This window comes from Lissotriton vulgaris, chromosome 3_2 (assembly GCF_964263255.1).
Source record: "Lissotriton vulgaris chromosome 3_2, aLisVul1.2, whole genome shotgun sequence".
NCBI lineage: Eukaryota > Metazoa > Chordata > Amphibia > Caudata > Salamandridae > Lissotriton > Lissotriton vulgaris.
The window spans coordinates 146,152,279-146,175,594 of record NC_141690.1 but is presented as its reverse complement, the minus strand read 5'-3'; the positions used below and the strand labels follow the sequence as shown (position 1 = coordinate 146,175,594).

General features: G+C 45.1%; 1 protein-coding gene across 1 annotated transcript in view; it reads right to left on the bottom strand.

The window, feature by feature from the left end:
* STK32B (serine/threonine kinase 32B) overlaps positions 1-23,316 on the bottom strand; it is a 1,691,669-nt gene that overhangs the window by 397,843 nt on the left and 1,270,510 nt on the right. The window contains exon 8 of the mRNA XM_086964101.1: positions 19,825-19,941. Within this exon, the coding sequence (XP_086820227.1) occupies positions 19,825-19,941 (117 nt within the window). The remainder of the gene's footprint in view (positions 1-19,824; positions 19,942-23,316) is intronic.

The window sequence follows — 23,316 nt, the reverse complement described above, 5'->3', positions numbered from 1 at the left end:
CAGATGCTTGCTGTCAATCGCAATCCTCCAACCCAGATAGAGCATCAAACCTGTTAAATAACCTTATGTTCCCTAAAGTGCAACGATTCAATGCCCCCCCATTTGGAAAGATTTCCCTTTGGGAAAGCTGCACTGATGCATAAAAGTAAGTCAAAGGTAGTGGTTGAATTAGGGAAGATAAATCTTTTTGCGGCCAATTACAGATGTATTCAACAGTGGAGAAGTGTGGCTCAATGGTTAGAGGCGGCAGACCCCGAAGTTGAGATCGGCTCGGGACCAGGGTTCGATTCCCAACGCGGCAGGGTCTTAGGTCAAAATGTCAGCGGGCTTGATATTTCTTACCTCAGCGCCTACTCTAACCTTGGGTTCCACTCTGCAACTCTGGGCAATAGCTTGCTTAATCTTCACAATGGCCCCTTCAACGCAGAGGATGCCTGGTCTCACCTTGGGGGTGCCCAGAAGGGGCCATCTCACAGGGAAAGCCAGGACGGGTTCTCCAGTGGTATACAGTGCCGGGACGCCCGCGGTGCGGGCAGCTGTGCGCTTTACAAGTATACAACATTTACATTTACATTTACCTCATGTCCCTAAAATGAATAATTATGCAGTCCCCCACAACAGACTTTGGCAGACTACCCACCCAGTCCACTCATCTGGCAAATAGGATTTCTGCACATATATGGGTTAGCAATGGCCGATTAGCATCAAGCCAAAAAATGCATTTGTTCTTAAGTTCCATATACGTCTCCCTTTTGCCCTGATTCAGGGGGGGGACCCCCGCCAAGACCACCACATAAAGGGCTGACTCTGGGGGAGTTCTATGTTTGGTAGGCTAGTTACAGAATGAACAGGGAGGATTTAGACAATACTTGATGTTGCATTACAGATCTACTAGCTTCTGCTTGCTGGGTCCTATCCCTCTGTACTGGTTGTTTAGCCCCCGTCAACTTGGTGGGAGCAGATGCGGCGCAGGGCACTAAGGGATCATTAAAAACAACGCTATCGCTACCTTTGGCGGGAGCAGTAGGATTGCCGTCTACTACACTTTGCCCTGGCGCATTTATCAGCATACTATTTGACCCACTAGCCCGGTTTCCCACCTGCGCCTGAGATGCGGCAAGTGAAAGTTCCAGACACACAAGTCTGTTTTCAATGTCGTCCAGTCTGTCGTATATTGGGTGACATATCTTCTTGAAAGTTCACTCCAGTCTTTTCCAGAAAGACGGACCCATTTCGATCGATGCTTCACCCCTCTCACTTGGTGATGGATTAACCCCTTCATTATCTGGTTGTGATGTGACGGAGCTATAGGAAGTGGTTAGGGTAGGATTCTCATTGAGCACAATCTCTTTTCCGTTTTTTACTTTTCTTCCTATAGCTTGTGCTTGTGCCCCAGTATGCTTCCTTTTGGAGTCAACTCCAGCGATTGCTGTAATGTTCCCGATTTAGCATTACTAGCTGACCGAGTCTTGATGTTAGGTGAAGGCAAACTCCTCACTGTAGCATTAAGGTTGGTTGTTGGCCTCGTAACCATTAAGGTAGCGGGCATGATTCTGGGAGTGCCAGAGGCCCAACGGGCTGTAATGTATGACTTCTCTCCCCCCCCTCCACGGGAGACAATATATCATGGGTATCAAACTGCTGGGGGTTTGGTGACCTGGCCTTCGCCAAACTTCCCATTTAAGATCTCTTGTCAAAGGGAGTATCAAGAGATAACCTCTTTTCTGTTAGTTTAATATCTCTGGCCAAGGCTTTTGACACTCTTACGAGAAAACTATCCAGGGTGCCCATTAGAGTCCCACCGGTAGATTTCCTATCATTCCCATCTGTAGTTGGAGAAGAAGCCATGGATTTTTCGAGGAATGGGTCAGGCTCCTCTTTTCAGTTAACGGATAATGCCCAATCAATCAGCGTCACTCAATACAAGGGTACAGACACTCACTAACCTTAATTGAAGTTGTGAAGGGGGTGGCCCGTCCCGTCCTCGACTGTGCTTGAACGGGCTTAAACGGGCCCGCCCTTGGCCCGGGCTTTGCCCGGCACACGCCTGTGCACGTCCCGCTCAACGGTGAGTAAGAGCAGTTTAATAGCACTGTGGGTGGAGTTACAATGTCCGCAGGTGTGGGCAACAGGGGATCTTGGTCACTGAAGTCCTCCTCTACGCGTTCAGAGCAGAATATCCCAGGCAAGAATCCGGCTGCGAGCGGCTGCCGCAAAGCGGGGGCCCAAGCCGTTTTGAAGCGCTGTGGGTGGAGTTACAATGTCCGCAGGTGTGGGCAACAGGGGCTCTTGGTCGCTGAAGTCCTCCTCCTCGCGTTCAGGGCAGAGTATCCCAGGCAAGAATCCGGCTGCGAGCGGCACCCCATTGTTTTTCATGCATTGTGCTACTTTAGAAAGAAGGCCTGACGTAGGGTTTGGTGGACAGATTGAATACATACAGGTTGGAGGAGGACTTTACATAAGTGACCCCGCCTTTACTACGCCAACCACATTTCGAGGACATCTCTATACATTGGAAGGAACCTCCGTTACCTATCCATGTCGAAAGAATTTGATGGACGTCTCCTTTTCAAAGTTTTTATTTTTCAAAAACATAATTCTAAAGCTAGAGTTTGTTTTCTTATAACACATTTTAATACTTTATATAGAAAGTGAATTCACATCATGATTGATACAAAGTCACCTCACATGCAATGCATATAAAAGCGGGGTAACCAACTACAATGCATATAATAAGTGTATCCATGCCTAACATATTCCATCTGGTTACAATTGTGCATTGCCGTTTATCACTACAGTTATGCATATTGTCAAAAGTGCCTATTGTATCTTCCTGGAGTGTGGAGGCAGTCCTGGAGATCCATCTGCGTACTATGTCTCTCTTGGCGATTTTGCATACCACTCCAAGTAACAATTGGCTATTTCTGGACCCTCCCAGTAGCCCCAAGTACCATCTTGGAGGTGAAGTGAACTGACCTTCCCAATACATTTTATACTGTCCCTCCTGCCGGTGACGAACACATAAAGATAATCAATAGGCAACTCTAAATGGGTTGGATGGTCAGAAGGTTTACCTCTGACTGCCCCATCTCCTTTTGGCTGTCAGAGTAAATATTTACACTGACAGAGTAAATTTTACTCCATCAACTTAAAGCTTTTAATTAATTGGACTCAAAATAGGGTGGGCAGACCATAAGTTTGGCAGAGAGGGACTCAGTTGATATTGAGATGGAGTACCCTGTCCGTCAGACTCTAAATAAGCCCCAGAGGATCATCTAATGCATACCAGACCTGACACTGCTCCTCAATCTTGGTCGTCTCACCCATTCACCCTCCGACCCACTGCTTTTTTAATTGGGAAATTTGATCTTCACATTCCCTGAATCTCACTGACTAAGCTTTACCCCTGCATTGGTAATGCTTATACCTGGCATCAGGAGACTCACTCTAGCAAGACAATAGATGGCAGTTGATTCTCAGTTTTTTACAGCTTGAACAAATGATAGCTAACCATCACAATAATAAAAAAGAAATCTAAATAATGTGGAAAGACCAGGCAACTATTGGTGTTAACAGCTGGAAATTATCCACAGGAGTCTTTATATGCAGTTCAGGAACTGACTAACGATAAAGCACCACTTATTACAGGCACTTTTTCAGCAGTAATGTATTGTATGCAAAAATTATACACATGCACGTTGGAAATGTTGTGAATTAATGAACACTTTAAAATTTAAATCCAGAGTAGATGTGCATAATGTTATACTTTCCAATGTTTGTGGGCCTGATTCACAAAGGTAAACTAAACTTTTGTGTAAGTTTATGATTGCTATTCACCAAGGTATTTTACTAGTAGTATCTTTATGACTGCGGAGTCTCCACACATAAAAATATAGGGCTGTTATATCTTTTTCTGTGCTGTGATTCGGTAGCCATAAAGATACTACTAATAAAATACCTTGGTGAATAGTAAACAATAGTAAGCGTACACTTTATGTCTACCTTTGTGAATCAAGTCCTCAGTGATTCAGGGCTTTAAAAAGTACAGTGTGTATAAAAACACTACCTTATGTCATACCCGAAATGAGCATGTAAGTTTGATGTCAGTATCCTATTGCATTCAAATGTTACGTGCTAAGTGGAACATTAATGTAATCAGTTTTTTTGTCATCTCTTCAAATCCTGCAAGCCACATCTATCTATATCCAGGACACATCAAGTGTTCACTGTTTTTTCTGGATAATGACGCAGAGTCTGTTTTTATTTGTTTATTTAAGTTGTTTTTTGAGAAAGCTCTCGGAGTTCCTTGAAGCATGTTCTACATAGTCGTGATTCCATGCTGGAGCAGCCACTTAAGAACATACTAATGTTCATTTTCTTTTGTTGGAGCTTTTGATAGTCATTAGTCTACGCTCTTAGGAGGCATAACTTTTTATTCGCCTTGCAATATTATTAATAGAACGTCAAACCAGGTCAAGATGTGTATAAATATGTCATCAAGATCACAGCTATTGCGTCATCTTAACCTTGGTTGTCAGATCAAGTACCATGACTACGTCATTTTCTGGCAGCCCCCTCGAGGTTGCATCATATTGAAACTCACTCCCTGACGTTCACCAAATGAGAAGGTATTTGTAATGTTCAGGAAAATCCTGAAACCATTGATCGTCTGAAGACATTTCCAAGCTGGGTCCTGCTAGTTGCACTTCTGACCATGTCTCACTGTAATGATCCGCTAACACAGTTATTATCTATTCTTTCTTTTACAATGACCTTATTGCTTCTCTCGGTTCCCCTCTTACATGTGCTTTTCTTTTTATTGATTAACTTGGCCTGTGTCAATTACAGAACCTTTCCCTGTTCACCACAATTCACTTGATTTTTCATGGACAGATTCATCGGTTTCCCTTTCTTTTTTTCCTGGTGATATTTCTCTTCCCTTGTAATTTTTAACCTACTACTATGTCTGCTGACATTTGTCTGGCAGTGACCACAATTTATTTTTATATTTATATCTTTTTACTTTGTTCTTGTGAATTTGAACTTCCTAAACACCCTTGGTCCATGTTTGTGTTGTATTTAACCACAAATAAATAAACACATTTAATACATGGCACAAACCTTCTACCTCACATGAATAAAATATCCTGGTTTGAAATGTAAGCTAGATCTACATTTGTTAGACAGAGATAATTATCAGGAAAGTAACCTTCCTTGACTCTTCTGGGATATTGTAAGACATTTAACTAGTCTGCTTACTGGGAGATATGCACATACTCAAGTTTCATTTGTTATAGTTGGTTTATTTTTTCTGCTATGTACATGCCAAAGTACTATGGGGCCCATTTGCAAAGCTAGTTTCAACTGTATGCATATGTTACAGTTGAAAATACCATTTAACACTGGCCAGGACTCAATCCAGGTGTAAGTGCATTTACTGATGAAGATTTATTTGCACAAGTGTGGAGAAATCTGGAGTACCAAATTCCACTTAAGAGTTGGGAAAGAGACTTTCTAATGCTTGGTTTGCCTTGGAAGTTTGGAAGCATTCGCAACAGAGATCAGGGGAGCTGGGGGTGAAGTATTTGTGTCCCTGAGATTTATGAACAGGAGGCCAGCACACACAGGCCCTCGATTCTTCTTCAAGCAGGTTCACAGCAAGGTTCCAGTCTTTGTCCTTTGTTTGGCAGAAGCAGCAACTGCAGGCCAACCCCACACAGCACACAGCAAAAGTTCCTCTTGAGTACAGAAGTGTTCTAAAGTTCTGGGGTCGAAGGTCCTCTATTTATACACCATTTTGTCTTTGTTCTTTGTGCAAGGATCTCTGAGCCCAGCCCAAACCAGTTCTGCCCTCACTGATGCAGTATGACCACGAAAGGGGGGGACGGAATTATACTAAGGCAACAGGCCCTATTCAGGTGCAAGGAAAACTCCTCCCACTACTCTAAATGCAGCCAAGGTCTATTCAGCTCAGCTCCGAGTCATCCAGGAAGGGCCAGGCACACCTCTACCCCCCCAGTGGCTGTCTCTAATGAATGCACATCTCCAGCCCCGGTCATTCCAAAACGACACAGTCAATCCACAAACAGGCAGTGGCACAGAGAATGGTTAAACAAGAAAATGCATTCTTTCTAAAAGTGCCATTTTCCAACACACAATTAAAAAACATTATTTACTAAACTATATGTTATTAAATGCTTAGTCTAGAGAGTCTAAACTTTATTCTTCTACCTCTCATTCTATCCTATGGGGCAGATAGCCTTTAAATATTGAACAATTAAATTGGCAGTATTTCATTATCAGGACATGTCACACACATCAGTACATGCCCCACCTTTTGCATACACTGCATCCTGCCAATGGAGGGCCTTGGGCCTACCCGAGGGGTGTCTTACATGTAGGAATAGAAAGGTTTAGGGCCTGGCAAGTGGGTGCATTTGTCAGGTCGACATGACAGTTTTAAAACTGTGTGCAGACACTGCAGCAGCAGGTCTGAGATACCTTTTCAGGGCTACTCATGTGAGTGCACAATCAGTGGTGCAAGGCGACTAGTAGTATTTGAATTACAGTCCCTGGCACACACAGTGCACTTTACTAGGGACTTACCAGTAAATCAAATAGCCACTCATTGAAACACCAATCCATAAACACAATTTACCCAGAGAACATATGCACTTTAGCACTGATAAGCAGTGTTAAAGTGCCCAGAGTCCTATATCCAACAAACACAGGGTCAAAAACAGGAGGCTAAAAAGCAAAAAGTCTGGGGGTGAACCTGCTAAAAAAGCCAAGTCCAACAATGCAATGAAGGTAATATCTGCTCTGTAGTTCTAACAAGGGACTGGATGTGTTCTCTAAGGGTAGATTGGGTGGTCTCCTGGTAACTTGAAAGGACAAAAGGGTAAAGCAGTGTACCTCATATCAAAGAACAAGCTGACCATTTGTGAGTGGACTTCACTGGACAATGCTGGAGCCCTCATGGAGTGAGACCTAGTCCCTGGAACTTTGGAATCTATAGCACTACCCCCTAGCAGGTTTTTGAACACAGGGTAGAGTATTTTTTAGAAATTTGGAGACTTAGACAAGGTACTTAGGATACTCATGAAAGACATGACCTTTTGAAATTTGTCCTACTCTGTGGCTTAGTATCAAAACTGACGGGCTCAGCAAGACACCAGCTTTAACTATCTAACTGCGAAAGAGCTTCACTGGTTACTGTACTTATTGCCATACTGAACAAGTTTGACTTTCGGAAAAAAGCTATTTTCCTAAGTAAAACTTAACTTTTTGCTTATCATTTTGTTTGTTTATATTACTAAATTGGTTCATGGATTACTTGTGTTGTTTCATGACTTTAATATAATTTTAGTGCTACTTAATTATCTAACATTAATTTCACTTTGTTTTTCTTTCCACCCTCTCCCTTCAAGAACCAGTATGCTTTGAGAGGACATCGGGGGCGGAGCATACAGTTGTCCACTAAACTGGTGATATGTCGATGAGCATTCAGAAAGTGAACTCTGTCTGTCATGAACAGCCTTCACTTTGTGAATGGCTTCCACCTGTGTTAAGATGTCGGAATGGAAGCAATGGTTTGTGACTGCAATTGCAGTCATGATCCATTTATGCCATTTGTTAGACCTGTCATCCTTGGTATGGTCTTCAATCATACCTTTTCTCTTCACCTCTACTGTTTTCCGAATTTCGCTTTTATTGCTATTAGGTCTCTGTGCACTCTACCACTGCTGTGATCTCCCTAAAACATGATACAATTTGCATACATCTTATTGGCATATTTAATTTACTTGTACGTCCCTAGTATATGGTACTGCCTGTACCCAGGTCATGTATATTAAATGGTACTAGTGGACCAGCAGCACTCATTGTGTCACCCATTTAAGTAGCCGTTGAAAACATGTCACAGGCCTGCTATTGCAACCTGTCGAGCGGTTTAAAAACTGACATTTTTTAACCTTTTTGCCAGGCCTATACCTTCCTTTTTAAAACATATGCCATCCCTAAGACAGGCCCTAACCAGCCTAAAGGGCATGTGTGTTTAAGTTTTACATGTCCTGGTTGTGAACAATTCCTAAATATGTTTTTCACCACTGTAAGGTCTATATATACACCATTGTATAACAACAGGTTACCTATTACATTTAAAAAGTACTATTGTTTAATTGGAAACAGATGGGAATGTGAAGTTTGGACTCAAATGAATTGTAATTTAAAATGCTCTTTATTGATAAAGTCAGAAATTAAGCCATAAATCTGAAAATGCCACTTTTAGAAAGTTGGCATTTTTTGTCCTCACTATTTGGTACCCAGTGCCTTTGTCCGGGTCACAAAACTGGGTCACAAAACTGAATAGTTTAGCTGTTCATCTTTGTGTATTTGTCTCAGGTAGTCAGGCAATGGGGGGCTGAGTATTGGCAACATGGACCATCCTACCAGGATAGGTGGGGTGATGTTGTTCCCTTCCCCTCTTACATTTCAATGGCTGCCTCCAAAGGAACCTGACACAAGTCATCTGTCATCCCAGACTTACCTTGAGTCTTGGCAGGGGAAGGGAAGAACTTTACAGAAGCAGATTTGGGGGTAGCCAAGAGGTCACCCCCACTTTAAAGATTAGAACCAGGTATAACAATTGAAACTCCTGACACATTTTTTTGGACTTGTGAACACTACAGGAGGACTGTCTTGTTCTCCAGGGGACTGCCATGCTGCTTGAGGCCTACCTTTTTCCCCAGAGGACTACTCTGCTGCTTGAGGCCACCCTACACTCAGAGACTGGTCCTTCTTCCTTCAACCCAGGCTAACCTGAGTGACTTCAAAGGCTGACCTCTGTTCTGAGCTACAAGGGCCTAACAAGCTCCTGAGGTGTCCCTGAAACGGTCCAGCTGCCCTGCAACAAGTGGACATACTTAGACATGCCCGGACTGCAACTGAACCTGCCAGAGTTTGGTTGTCCTCTTTCTGATACCCAAAAGATGCCTCCACATCCCTAGACCCTTGGCTAGCATCAGAGTGCACTTCTCTTCAGGAAAAGGAGAAACCCTTATGTTTTGGGCTCTTCATGACACTAAACGGGCCGGTTCATGCTGAGTCGTTGCTACCTTGATGATCACCAACGCAAAGCTTCGGTAAACCAGATTCTTCATACACCAGACTGCCAGATGCAATTAGCAACACGAGATCCTCACATCATGCTACAAAAACAACAGCCCACGATGACCACCAGTGCAAAGCTCTGGTGAATCAGACTCTGTGCACCACAGCAATCGCCAGCGGTGGCTGGCAATGCGAGATCTACACTTTGCAGTACAGCTACAAAAGTCCACGGTGACCGCCAAGTGATGCTTCAGCAATAACAGTCTGTGATGTCTAACCAGATCTTCACACTACAGTGACAGCCATCTACAATTGGCCTGCTCTTCGCATTACAACAACGACCATCCACAATTCTCTTCCTGCTGCTCACAGCCTTCTTTTCTGGAAATCGACCTCTTCACGACAGACTATTAGGAGGTAATATTTTCACTGAGACTAAGCTGGCCCTTGTATTCTTCCAATGGTTCATCACTGTCGCTCCATCACCTTTTCTGATTTCCCCCGGGGCTAGCATGACCAGATAACCATGAGTGGTGCTTTTTTGCTGCTGGGTGCTATACCAACCCCAAATTTTGAAATTGCACATCTCTGGTTTTACTGATTGGATTTGACTTGCTTTTGTGTCAGGATATTAGTTTAAATGTACTCTATTCTCTAAATTGGTTTGGGATTTTTCTATTTTGATTGTGTTGTATTTTCACTTCATTACTGTTTACAGGTTAATTTAGTGACTTTTGTGATTCACCCTTAAAAGGATTGTGGCTGGTGCCTGAGAAGGGTTTTCACTTCCCTCAACCAATATTCTGATTGCTAACACCAACCATTGCAACTTGGAAGGAGAAGAGGTATTCTATGAATTTTCAAGGGGTTTTAAATAGTACTTTGTGAGTTAGAAAGGCTTACTTGACTCACAAAATACCTTTTGCATTTTGCAAAGCACAACATTTTTTAAAATGTGTACATCTTGCAACCACAGAATCCCTTTGTGCATCAGGCCCTTCATCTGTTAAATTGTGAATTCCCTCAAAATGCTCCTTTGCCACATGTAGCCTGCAATTTCTAAATATATTGGAACACATCCCCATATTTCCTAAAGGCACACATGCCTGTATTTGTCAGGTGTAGCTTACGTGTAAGCATGTGGCGGTAATCCATACTAATAATATAAAGAGAGAGCCCAAAACTTTGAGGCGGGTAATCTCAGGAACCACAGCACCAATCACAACACCCAATACAGCGTTGGAAAGGGCAGTTGCAGCAGAAGGACATAGGCTATACAGATGCCCACCATATACATTTAAAAGGTAAAAGAACCGTGCCAGCAAAGTAGTCCCTTGTGGGCGTGTCTGGGTTGTGCTGTGGGCGTGTGCTGGGGGCGTGTGCTGGGGGCGTGACAAACACTGGGGGCGTGTGGTACGTTCCACCCTTCATGCCATGTCTCATATTGTGTGCTAATCCCACCCTGCTCCCTTTAAATACCCCTGCATCCCATGATCATAACCCACCCTTACTCCTTAAAATACCCCAACACCCTTAAACACTAACCCATCTTAACCCTATAAATATACCCTGTACCCCAAAACCCAAACCTGTCCCTAAACCCTAAAAATACTCATATACCCCAAAACCCAAACCTAGCCCTGAACCCTATAAATACCTCTGTACCTCAAAACCCAAACCTACCCCTGAACCCTAAAAATACCCCTGTACCCCAAAACCCAAACCTAGCCCTGAACCCTAAAAATACCACTGTACCCCAAACCCAAACCTACCCCTGAACCCTAAAATACCCCTGTACCCAAAACACAAACCTAGCACTGAACCCTTAAAATACCCCTGTACCCCAAACCTATCCCTGAACCCTAAAAATACCCCTGTACCCCAAAACCCAAACCTAGCCCTAAACCCTAAAAATACCCCTGTACCCCAAAACCCAAACCTAGCCCTGAACCCTAAAAATACCCCTTTACCCCAAAACCCAAACCTAGCCCTGAACCCTTAAAATACCCCTGTACCCCAAAAACCAAACCTACCCCTGAACCCTAAAAATACCCCTATACCCCAAAACCCAAAACTCTATCTGAACCCTTAAAATACCCCTGTACCCCAAAACCCAAACCTACCCCTGAACTCTAAAAATACCCCTGTACCCCAAAACCCAAACCTAGCCCTGAACCCTAAAAATACCACTGTACCCCAAAACCCAAACCTACCCCTGAACCCTAAAATACCCCTGTATCCCAAAACACAAACCTAGCCCTGAACCCTTAACATACCCCTGTACCCCAAACCCAAACCCACCCCTGAACCCTAAAAATACCCCTGTACCCCAAAACCCAAACCTAGCCCTGAACCCTAAAAATACCCCTGTACACCAAAACCCAAACCTACCCCTGAACCCTAAAATACCTCTGTACCCCAAAACCCAAACCTAGCCCTGAACCCTAAAAATACCCCTGTACCCCAAAACCCAAACCTAGCCCCGAACCCTTAAAATACCCCTGTACCCCAAGACCCAAACCTACCCCTGAACCCTAAAAATACCCCTATACCACAAAACCCAAAACTATATCAGAACTCTTAAAATACCCCTGTACCCCAACACCTTCCCTTCCCCCCTCTGGAACAATAGGTTGCATATCAGCGCTGGGACGCCCTAGGGTACCTACGCGCTTTAGAAATCCGATTTCAATTTCAATTCAATTCAATTCAATTCAATTCAATTCAATTTCAATTTCAACCCAAACCTAGCCCTGAACCCTAAAAATACCCCTGTACCTCAAAACCCAAACCTAGCCCTGAACCCTTAAATACCCATGTACCCCAAAACCCAAACCTACCACTGAACCCTAAAAATACCCCTATACCCCAAAACCCAAACCTAGCCCTGAACCCTAAAAATACCCCTGTACCCCAAAACCCAAACCTACCCCTGAACCCTAAAATACCTCTGTACCCCAAAACCCAAACCTAGCCCTGAACCCTAAAAATACCCCTATACCCCCAAACCCAAACCTACACCTTAACCCTAAAAATACCCCTGTACCCCAAAACTCAAACCTAGCCCTGAACCCTAAAAATACCCCTGTACCCCAAAACCCAAACCTACCCCTGAACCCTAAAATACCTCTGTACCCCAAAACCCAAACCTAGCCCTGAACCCTAAAAATACCCCTGTACCCCAAAACCCAAACCTATCCCTGAACCCTTAAAATACTCTGTACCCCAAAACCCAAACCTACCCCTGAACCCTAAAAAAACCCCTATACCCCAAAACCCAAACCTAGCCCTGAACCCTAAAAATCCCCTGTACCCCAAAATCCATACCTATCCCTAAACCCTAAAACTACCCCTGTACCCCATAACCCAAAACTATATCTGAACCCTTAAAATACCCAAACACCCCAAAACATATACCTCAGTACCCCAAAACATATACCCCTATACCCATACTTACCTTATCCAAACATTAAAAAAACATGCTTTTACCATTCATGCATTTACAACGAATTTCGTTGTAAATGTATGCGTAGTAAAAGCATATAAAATGTAATGCCATGCGTTATAATGGCATTGCGGAGTCATGGTACTTTCGTAATGAAAGTATGCGAAGTGATGGTATGTGGATAGAAAGTTGCGGAATAATCGGTGTTTACCCTCCCCCGGTAAGTACATTGGTGGCACAGCGGCCAACATCTCCAGCAACATACTCATATTTTTTCACCACCCATTTGAAAAATGCACAGGTCTCTCTCATTGATGGCCAGCACCAACATACACTTTTAGACACACCTCCCGCCACAAGTTCTAGAATTGCGAACTTTAGAGCTGGGGAGCTACGTTCGAATCTCGGCATCAGCTCAACATCCTGTGATTCCAGGCAAATCGCGTTGTCTCCCCGTGCCTACCACAAATGAATGTGTTCTTCTGTAATGTAAATTGTGCTCATGCCATGTTGTCAAGTTAGCGCTATATAATATTGCAAAGAAATATAAAGTAGAGAAACTCGAGTTCACACACAACTGAACGTGCACTCTTAAGTGCATCAGCAGTGCACTGTGAATCGGAGCGTTTCACAGGCCTGTCACGGATAAGAAATGCTATCAAAACGAAATCCTACAAAACAATATGCTACTGGCCGGCAGCAATTCATACCCGGACAACGTCGGCACGGGCTGCTATCAACAATTAAATCATAAACCAAGGACTTATAGAAATTGAAGACTCACTGTATCTATTAAGCGAGAAGTCCTTACAAGATTTCAGCCTGCCGCCAGCGGTCCGAACTAACCTAACTGGATACCACAATATCGCTACCGCACACAATATTCCAGAGCTAAATAACTACCCTGCTCAACGCTTGCCTAACTTAGTTCCCGATCAACAACTTGCCTACAACACCATAGTTGATAGTGTTGAAAAGAAGCAAGGCAAACTATTGTTCATAGACGCCCCCGGTGGCACAGGAAAGACTTACCTAATCAACCTCATACTTGCCAAAGTTCGATCTTCTGGGAATTTGGCTCTAGCTGTTGCTTCATCTGGAATAGCTGCCACTTTGCTAACAGCTGGCAAAACAGCACATTCTACCTTTGAACTTCCTCTAACAGTTTCCCTTGAAAGGGATTCAATATGCTCTATTCGGAAAAACGGACCTTTGGGGACACTGCTTCAAAATGTCTCTCTTATCATGTGAGACGAATGTACAATGATACTAAAACCATTGCTGCCTAGCCTTTTTTTACCCGGACAACGTCGGGACGGGCCGCTAGTACAGTGTATAAACGTGTAAAAAATGGAACAAAATGTGATTGCAGTATGTAGAAATTTAGGCACTGCTTTATATTGTTGTATCACTACCGTAGATTAGGGGTCAAAGAGGAAAGGTTATAGACCAGTGTGTGAGTGTTCCCTCATTCCCGAGAGCTTCTTTGTATGGTCCTCGAATCTTAGGTCCTCCCCAAACCAGATGCCAAGATTTTTCGCGGGGCCCCCCATCTCTTTGGGGCTGGGAATGTTCGGGGGCCACAGCGTATTCCTAAACAGGGGGGGGGGGGAACCATAAAAGAGCACCTCGGATTTGTCCTCATTGCATTTCAGCTGGCCATGGTTAACCAGCGAAAAACTGAGGACAGACACAGATGAATTGCTGTAGTATCCAGATTGTCGTCTGGCCAGGTGAATAGCAGCTGAGTATCATCTGCATACCCTATAATCCTAGCCCCATACTGTTCCGCTAAATACACCAAGGGGGTGATGTAAATGTTGAACAGCAGGGGACTAAGAGTAGATCTCTGAGGGACCCCCGTGAGGAGTGGTTTAGGCTCCGAGGCGTGGGGCGGCATCCAGACCTGCTGGGTCCTGTCCGATAGAAATGAGGACAACCAGGCCAGAACACCCCCACCAATACCGATAGCAGACAGCCTGGCGAGGAGGAGCTCGTAGGGAACGGTATCGAACGCGGCAGAGAGGTCCAATAAAATCAGGACCGCTCTGCCGCCTCCGTCCAGACATTCCCGGATAGACTCCGTCATCTCCACCAGCGCAGTCTCAGTGCTATAGGTCGCCCTGAAGCCAGATTGGGCTGGATGAAGAGCATTGGAGGTTTCAACAAAACTCTCCAGTTGATGAAAGACCACTTTCTCATAGATTTTAGCGAGTGCTGGCAAAAGAGATATGGGACGATAGTTCCCAAGGACCGTGGCGTCCAGTCCCGGTTTTTTCAGAAGCAGCAGAAGTTTGGCTCGTTTCCAGCTAAGAGGAACCACACCTGAGGCCAGGGAAAGATTCACTATCTGAGTGGTCTCACTACAGACAATTTTTCTGCCACCTCCGAGAGCACCCGGGCTGGGCACGGGTCAGCGGGAGAGCCGGATTTCAGAGACTGAAGGAGAGGCAGTACATCACACTCAGCAACTTGCGCAAAGTTCATAAGCTGTTGCCCAGTGCACGGGCATTGTGTGGAACAGGAGTCAGCCGCTGAACAGTCCATGGACAGTGCAGAGAGTAGGTCCTGTTGAATCATAGTTATTTTGCTGATGAAAAAGGTGGACAGATCCTCGCACCATTGCGCAGAGGAAGGGAGAATAGCAGCATCAGCAACAGGGGATACAAAACTTATAAAAATAGAGAAAATCTCTCTACTATTATTTTTTGCTTTAGCGATACACCCTGCATAATAATTCCCTTTAGCTACCTTAATGGCGGCATAATAATCTTTTGTGCACAGGACGGACTTGGCCTCTGAGCTATACCCACATCTCCACACTCGTTCCAGTTTTTTACAGCCTAGTTTCGGCTCCCTCAGCTCAGGGGAGAACCAGGGTTGGGAGGGAGAGCGTCGGAGTCTAGACACGGTAGTATGTTTAGTGGATACAGTACCCTGCAGCACCCACTCATTAAACCCCCTGACCGCTTCATCCAATACCACAGTGGGTTTCGGGCGAGCACTAGATAGGGCCTTACCGAACGCGGGCAGGTTGACCTTTTGGGTGTGGCTCGTGGGGGGTGCTCGACCAGTTTCCACCATCTCCCACGTGAACCTGACCAGGTCATGATCAGACCACGTTACTTTTTCTATGCTCACAGTCTTAATGGGGATGTTTGAGCAGACCAAGTCAAGAAGGTGACCTCCCACATGCGTCGGAGAAGTCACCCATTGCTTGAGCTGTGCAAGGTCGAGGACTTCCCCCAGCCTACGGGCTTCAGGTGAGTCAGGAGCATCAACATGAATATTTAGGTCGCCGACCAAAAGAAATTTTGGAAAACTTAAGGCCAGCGGCACTGTACATTCCTCTAGAGAGTCAATAAAATGATTAGCCTGGCCCGAGGGCCTGTAAATCAAAGACCCTCCTAAGGTGAAATGAGGGGAGATGATAAGGGAAAAGTGGTGAACCTCGCCCTCAGCATCCGCAGCGGGCTGCTCATAGGCGAAGCACCACCCCTCCTTAAAAATACCGGCTAGTCCGCCCCCTCTGCCCAAAGGCCTATCTACCCTGGCAATCTTGAAACCTCTGGGGACGGCAAGTTCCACACTCGGGGCGGACGTGCTGGTCATCCATGTCTCCGTTATGAACAGCACCTCCAACTGGCCATCCACCAGTAGCTCAAAAATATCGGCGGCATGTTTCACCATGGATCTGGCATTAATCAGCCCAGCCCTAATGGTTGCACAGCCGGTGTCACTGACTAAACGTGGGGGTAAGGATGGCTGGGGAAGAAAACCGCAACTGGGGCACTTCACCGTGACGCAATCCAAACCCGCGCGCAAGCAAGACCTACTTCTAACGGGGAGAGCAAGTCTCAGGAGGTCATGACGAGAATACCTAATCCTCTCTGAGCTGGCCGGACCCGGAGGTGGTCGGGCAGAGTGTGCCCGTCCGTGCCCCGGACGGGCACAGACGGGCCCTCCTTTGGCGCTCCTTCGGCGCACCCGCTGCGCGCAGCCGCTGCGCGTCCGATGAGGCATTGCTATTTGAGGCCCAAGCCCCTCCCCGAGCTGGACCGCTAACTCGAGACCAGCCGGGGACCGGGACTCACCAAAGATGGCGCCCGACCTGGCCCTCCACAGCAATCGGCACTGGTAAGCCGCGGTGGAACGGGGCACAGGGAGACCGGGAGGCAGCGCGCAGGGAAAATAAAAGGTACAGTTTAAAATACAACACACAACACAATTCTTGAATCAATTGGATGTAAAATGAAGTATTAAAAATTATCAGTGCATAGGAGGAGCTACAACACCAACTAAGATGGTCGCATAGTCTCCCGGCTCCGCTGACCTCCGTCCTACGCTTCACCATCCTGTTGACAATCCTGCTTACCTGAACCGGATCCGTGTGGGTGATCCGTCCCACGCTCCAGTGGTGCAATCCTGGAGTTTTTCTGCCGTCGTGGAGCGAAGATACGTCGAAGAACATACTGAGGCCTAACTTTCCTTGGAAGCCGGGATCTCTAGTGCTGGCCCTGCCGGGTCCGAGCTGTACAACAACGGGCTGCTGCATGCGGTTGGGCCCGGTCTCTGGTTCATTCTAACTTTTTCTCGATTGTTTTGCTACCATCAGCTGCCTGGTGCCCTATAGTTTGTGAGGCGACGAGTGACGCAAGGTACTGTCTTGTGAGGGTCCCTGACCGGGGATCCGGCATCCATAACGCCGAGACCCCCGGATCGGCGCCTCGCCGCGTACCACTGCTCGCTGACCGCCGTTCCCTCCTAGCTTATTCCTGCTCCGTTTCACTTTGCCCCGGAGAAGGCGCCTCTCCGTTGGGATCACCATGCCTGAGGACATAATAAGTTCAAAGGAGCGGGTTCGATCTGGCCCGTCTTTGTTAACGGTGATGGAGGCACTTATGGCGCTTCAGGGCACTATCAAAGCTCGGACTCGCGCCTTGTTGTCTGCGATGGATGAAGTCACAGGCTCGAGACCGGACCCTGACTCGACGCTTGTGACCCGGCAGCCAGCCCACTTTGCAATGGACGTTTTGGAGGTATATTTAGACCCGGCGGTGGAAACAGTGTTTGCCCCCATTGTGTCGGATTTGCCAGACTGGAGTGTGCCTGTACACCCAATTGAACTGTTGAAACCTTCGATCCTGCACCCTTCGGAACATTTATACGTCCCCACTGTGGTAATCTCCACATTGTACTGTATGCTGTTTTGGACTTTGTTGATCCCCCTCCTCCACTGGTCGTTCAAGATGGCGTATGAGACGAAGCTTGGCCTCGGAGATGGGGAGGGGCGATGGTGGTACCAGCAATCTACATCTATGCGCTCCTGTTCTGCCGACTTGTGGGACATTGTGTGTAAGGGACTTCCCTTAATTACCGACTTCAGTACATTTGATCGTAGGGGTCAGGGTTGAGATCCTTGTCTGGGCTTATCGATGTGAAATGATGGTTGACGGGATTGCTTCACTGTCCTACTGGATTCCGGGGCAGGGTTGGCTAGGTTGGGGGAAGGAGACCGGGAGTCCGTAGTATTATGCCCTCCTCCGATTTCCCCTTTCGATTGGGGCTTTCTTACTTTTTTCTCTTTCCCTTTCTTCTATATTTCGGGCTTCGGTTGCTGGGCGACAGGCACGCTGCGTGGGGGGTGGCCGTAGTCATTTGCAGGGGTGCAGGGTGGGGGGGTGTGGGGGTGGGTATTTTCGTTTTTGTCTTTGTTCTATGGCCTCTTTTTCTTCTTCTCTTCTCTAGCTTTTCTTTCCTTTCTTTTCCGGGTTAGTGTAGTGGGTTCGGCTTTCTTTGCATCCTCATCTCTACACCTGTGCCTAGACCTCTCCGGGGCCTGGGTGCTGGGGGGCGGACAACAAGGACGGTGTGGATATTAATAATGTGCTGTTTATCCTGATGTCGCATGTCTAAACGCCGTTGATTGCTAGGGTAGCGAACTTGGTATGGACGCATCGTTTTCCTGTTCGCCCCCATTCCCATGTTCCGAGACACTATATTATACCTGATCCTTTCTATTTTATATTGAAAATGAAAACCTCCTATCCTGTTTCGCATCGAACTGTACTCGCAACCACTGTACTTGGTAACCTGAGCTACTATGATCCTCAGGGACAATTGCTTTGAAACTGACTGTGATACTATACTGAACTGCTTAGCGGCCAGCCCTGGGGGTTGTAGGCCCGGTTTTGTATATGTGTGCAAATGTTAAATAAAGGTTTTCAACAAAAAAAAAAAGAAAAAAAAACATTATCAGTGAGCACAATGCAGCGCGGAGTAAGTAAGCAGAAGCGAGATTCTCGCAGTCTGCTCGCCTTTCCCAAACAAACTCTCAAGGTGCTGCCACCACCCTGATTATTCGCCGTATTATTTATTTATCATTAAGGGGGAGACATCCCTTAAGGGTGAGAACCCTCACTCACCCGAGGGTGTGTTCTACCTGACAGGGTTAAAATTAAACAGCACAGGACGAGCTCTCTTTCGAGTCGAGGTACCGACGGACAGAGCGGGCCTCCTTTCTGAGCAGCCTGTCAGGTAGAGGTGAGGCAGGGCTATTCTACAATTGAGGATACCTTGGGTATAACCTGGCATAAGAAGGATAAACAGGAATGCCGGTGTTGTATATACTTTATTACTTTCACATTTTGCAGCAGCAATAGCACGATTATATCTGGTCCTGAAGAAAGCCGCTGATACAAAGGTTTGATCGACAGGCTGAAACATGTTACCACAAAGTGACAGTGGTTATATATCCATACCACTGTGCTGTTTCATTTTAACCCTGTCAGGTAGAACACATTAATAAAACAAATGTCAGGGATTTCTATCTAGGCAGTTTTAACTCACCTTCTATTTTCTTTCACACAGCGCTGCAAACCTCACTACATCATTCTCACATATGGGATTAGTATCCATCCCTTTACCAACAAAAAACATCTCTGAGCTCCCTCCTTAAACTCCGAAGTAGCAGCTCCCAGTGTTGACTAGGTTTTCTACACTGGTAAGGAGGACCCATATGATGATGCATGTCACCCTAGGGTGAGTGAGGGTTCTAATCCTTAAGGGATGTCTCCCCCTTAATGATAAATACCACTTGAGTCAGTTTCGAGAGAGGTAGGGCTTTACTGCATATGATGCTTTCAAACACATGAATGAGACTATAGGTGTGTCTTTCGGTATATATACTGCTTTATATTGTTCTGTAGTGAATATAGTATTCTCCAATGAAGGTATGCAATTAAAATGATCATGCTATTTTCACTGACCTTTTTTAGTAATTCCACCATGTTCTTGCACCATGTCGAAGAGTAGTGTACTCTTTCGATTTTGAACATGTTGAGAATCTCATCTATAGGCGTTGTTGAATGAATTTCATATGGTCTCTGAAATAAAAGTATAAACAAAATAAGTAAGCTTATAATAAATCGATTAGTTTGTGGTCATGCATTTCAAGGAATTTTTAGGTACCAAGAAGAAGCAGGATAGGGAGGGAATAACACGTTCTTTTGTCCTTGTGAGTAAAAAAACATCAAAGATAAAAAAGCAAACAAGTTTTTGGGTAAAACTACATACTAGACACGTGTACTTGCTGACTTCATTTGAAATGTTACAGAATCAAGGGCTGTACCCCAAAAGTCACTAGGACCTGGGTGAAAGTATAGTACAGGGAAGTGGGGTCCCAGAACACAGAGATATAGAGAAAATATAAATCTAGTAATTAGAACATTAATCATGACATAGTAACAACACTGTTATTTAATCACAATGTGTACATATTATCACAAATTCTAGTATGCAAAAATTCAACCTAATTTGTGCCCCAGAAGGGAGATCGGGTGGGGAAGGAGGTGGTGTTGGGAGAAGTGTAGGGTGGTTAGGGTAGTGACATAGCAATGGTCAAACGACCTTAATACACAATGTAATAGTTTGATTAATAAAACTAGGACCAAGGTTCAGAAATAATATTTATACATCATGCTTCCAAAGAAATCATAGTCAATGATATATGCAGAAGGAAGCTGATAATGAGGAGGCTGTCGACGTTTCGGCCCACGGAATATTGCAGGCAATTGTTGGTGCCTTGCTGAGGGGTCTTCATCAGGACGGGGGTGGGGTGTGTTACCTAAAAGGGATTTACAACAAACATGATTTTAGAGGTCAAAAGAGATCTAACTACTTATAGAGATAGCAATAGTGGTAGCGAAAGGGAACATGATAGTTACCATGAAATGTTGAGTACTTGTGTCATGGTAAAAATGTCTCATAGTAGACAAGGTACATCGTATTATTGGCGTGCTAAAAAAAAAAAAGAACAATAGTCAGGCTTTGGAAACGCGTCCAAATTAGACGCAAAATGGGCAAAACGGCATCTCCAAACTATTGAGTAAGACTTGCAAAGTGACGACTCAGGGTCGTTATCAGATAGGCTTAGGGTAGAAGTGGATCCGCCGCGGTGCTGTCGGTGACAATGAAAGCTGCACAGTACGAGAGAAAACACAAAAAGGACAACACAAATTTAGCCTCATGTTCTGGGTATTTAAGGTTTGAAGGTGTGAAAAAGCCAACACCGGGTGGGGGGTGAACTCATGGTTAGGCTAACAATGGTATACTTGTTGCATCCCGCCGGAGAGCCGATCAGGACTCTAGAAGACAAAAAGGCAGATGGCCGGGAAAACATGAGAAACTGCTCCCTCCAAATACAGACGAGCTCGGAGGACAGTGGCGCACAAAGACTGTACAGCTTTACCTGGTTTAAGGGAATGAATCCTCCAAAGCGCGGTCCGGACTGGCAGTGGCCGACCCTGTACTGAAGCTCTGTATCACGGCTACAAGGATCACGTGACACGGAAGCGAGCCCGCTCCTTGTGTGAACAGTGAAGAAAGACTTCTGTTCTGTGAAACCTTGCCGGGTGGCCAAATTGTGTAGTGGTTGCTTGGTAACAGGGATAGCGTGGCAAAAAAGGAAAAATAGACCCATTCTACATTCCCTTGTGTATTATATCGAGAGAAATCAATTCGGGTGAGTTTGTACTGAGTCTGCTGACAGATAAAGGACTCACTATGGTAAAGAATGGCACAGATATTCCATAAACAGGGCATGCCCACATGGTGTCAAAAGATAATTAAACATATCAGTTGTTGTGCAACGAGATAAGCATCAATCATTAAAATATATATATATATATAGTTACTGAGCATGACCCAAATAGAGAAGGAGGTTTCGTACATATCGCACAGGATTGTAAAGGCCCCTCCAACGTTCACGATTAATGTGATACATGGTGCATCATATCAGGATACATGTTATACTGGGGGTACATCAAAAATGGAACGCTTCCAATAAGTAAGTAAGCTTGAGGGATACATTGTTAAAAAACAAATTGTTTGAAGTGCCCGCAAAATAGTGAGATAATCAGTACACATGGATGTTGCATACCTATCCCACAGGATGGTAAAGGCCAATCCAGTGATTCATGGTATTTAAGAAGTATAATAGGTTGATTTGTAATATGTAAACATAAGCATAGAAAAATCACATCTTAAAGTAGCGAAACAAGGGAGTGAGTATAGCATTGGGTCAGAGATGGAAAAGATATTTCGTAGTATGAAGTAAGGTACAGAGTGTTTCAAACTGGAAAGATAGAAGGGATTTGCTCAGTGTGGCTATTTGTACAAACGTGCTGTCATTCTCATTGAGGCCATATTGTACTGAGTCCAAGAGGAACATCCATTTTGATTCACGGTATTGAGTACATTTCCAATGTTGCCACCCCTAGGACCTAGTGTGGCCTTCTCTAGGACAACCCATTTAAAACTGTCTGGCGGATGGTTGGCACTCTTGAAATGGTCCACCAGCGGTGCGCCAAGTACTTCGCAACGTATGCGGCTCGAGTGTTGCATAATCCTTGCTTTAACCTTTTGTTGGGTCTGTCCTACGTAAATTAAGTCACACGTACATATGATCGCATAAATGACGTTGCTGGTATTGCAATTTGTGTGCGATTTCAAGGGCATTCTGTGGTGTTTATATTGGGATTCCTTAGTTTGAATGGATGCGTGGCAGGCTTTGCTATAGCCACATCTATGGTGTCCCAGGATGGGTGGAAGATTCCACAGGGACAAAACCATGTTGGGCTCTGGTGGTTGTAGAAAGTATCTCACAACATGATCCCTAATACCTTGGGCCCTCTTGAAGGCATGTAGTGGTGGCGTGTCCTGTGCTACATCTTCTGAAATCAATTTCCAATGTTTGTTGATAATTTTCTTTATTCAGTTGCTTTGAGTGGAAAAGGTAGTAACACATATAAGTTTGTCCTCTTGTGAGTCAAGCCGTTGTTTGGGTTGGAGTAGACACTCTTTTGGATTGAATCAGGCACGTTTCCTTGCCCTTTTGACCAATTTCCTAGGGTACCCCCTTTGGAGTAGATGGTTTGAAAGATCTTCTGATTGTTCCATGTAATGTTGTTTTAAGGAGCAATTCCTGCGGATGCGCAAGAACTGCCCAAAGGGTAAATTGTCTCTCAGGGCTCTTGGGTGATATCTATTGTATTGGAGGAGCGTATGGCGCTCGGCCGGCTTACGGTACAGTGTGGTTTGTAGGAATCCCTTGTTCTCGTAGATGGTGAGGTCGAAAAAATCAACTTGTTTGACGTCCGAGTGAATGGTGAATTTAATGTCAGATGATTGTTGATTAAGCCAAGTATGGAAAGAGGATAGTTGTGGTTGGTCGCCGTTCCATAACAGGAAGTTGTCATTTA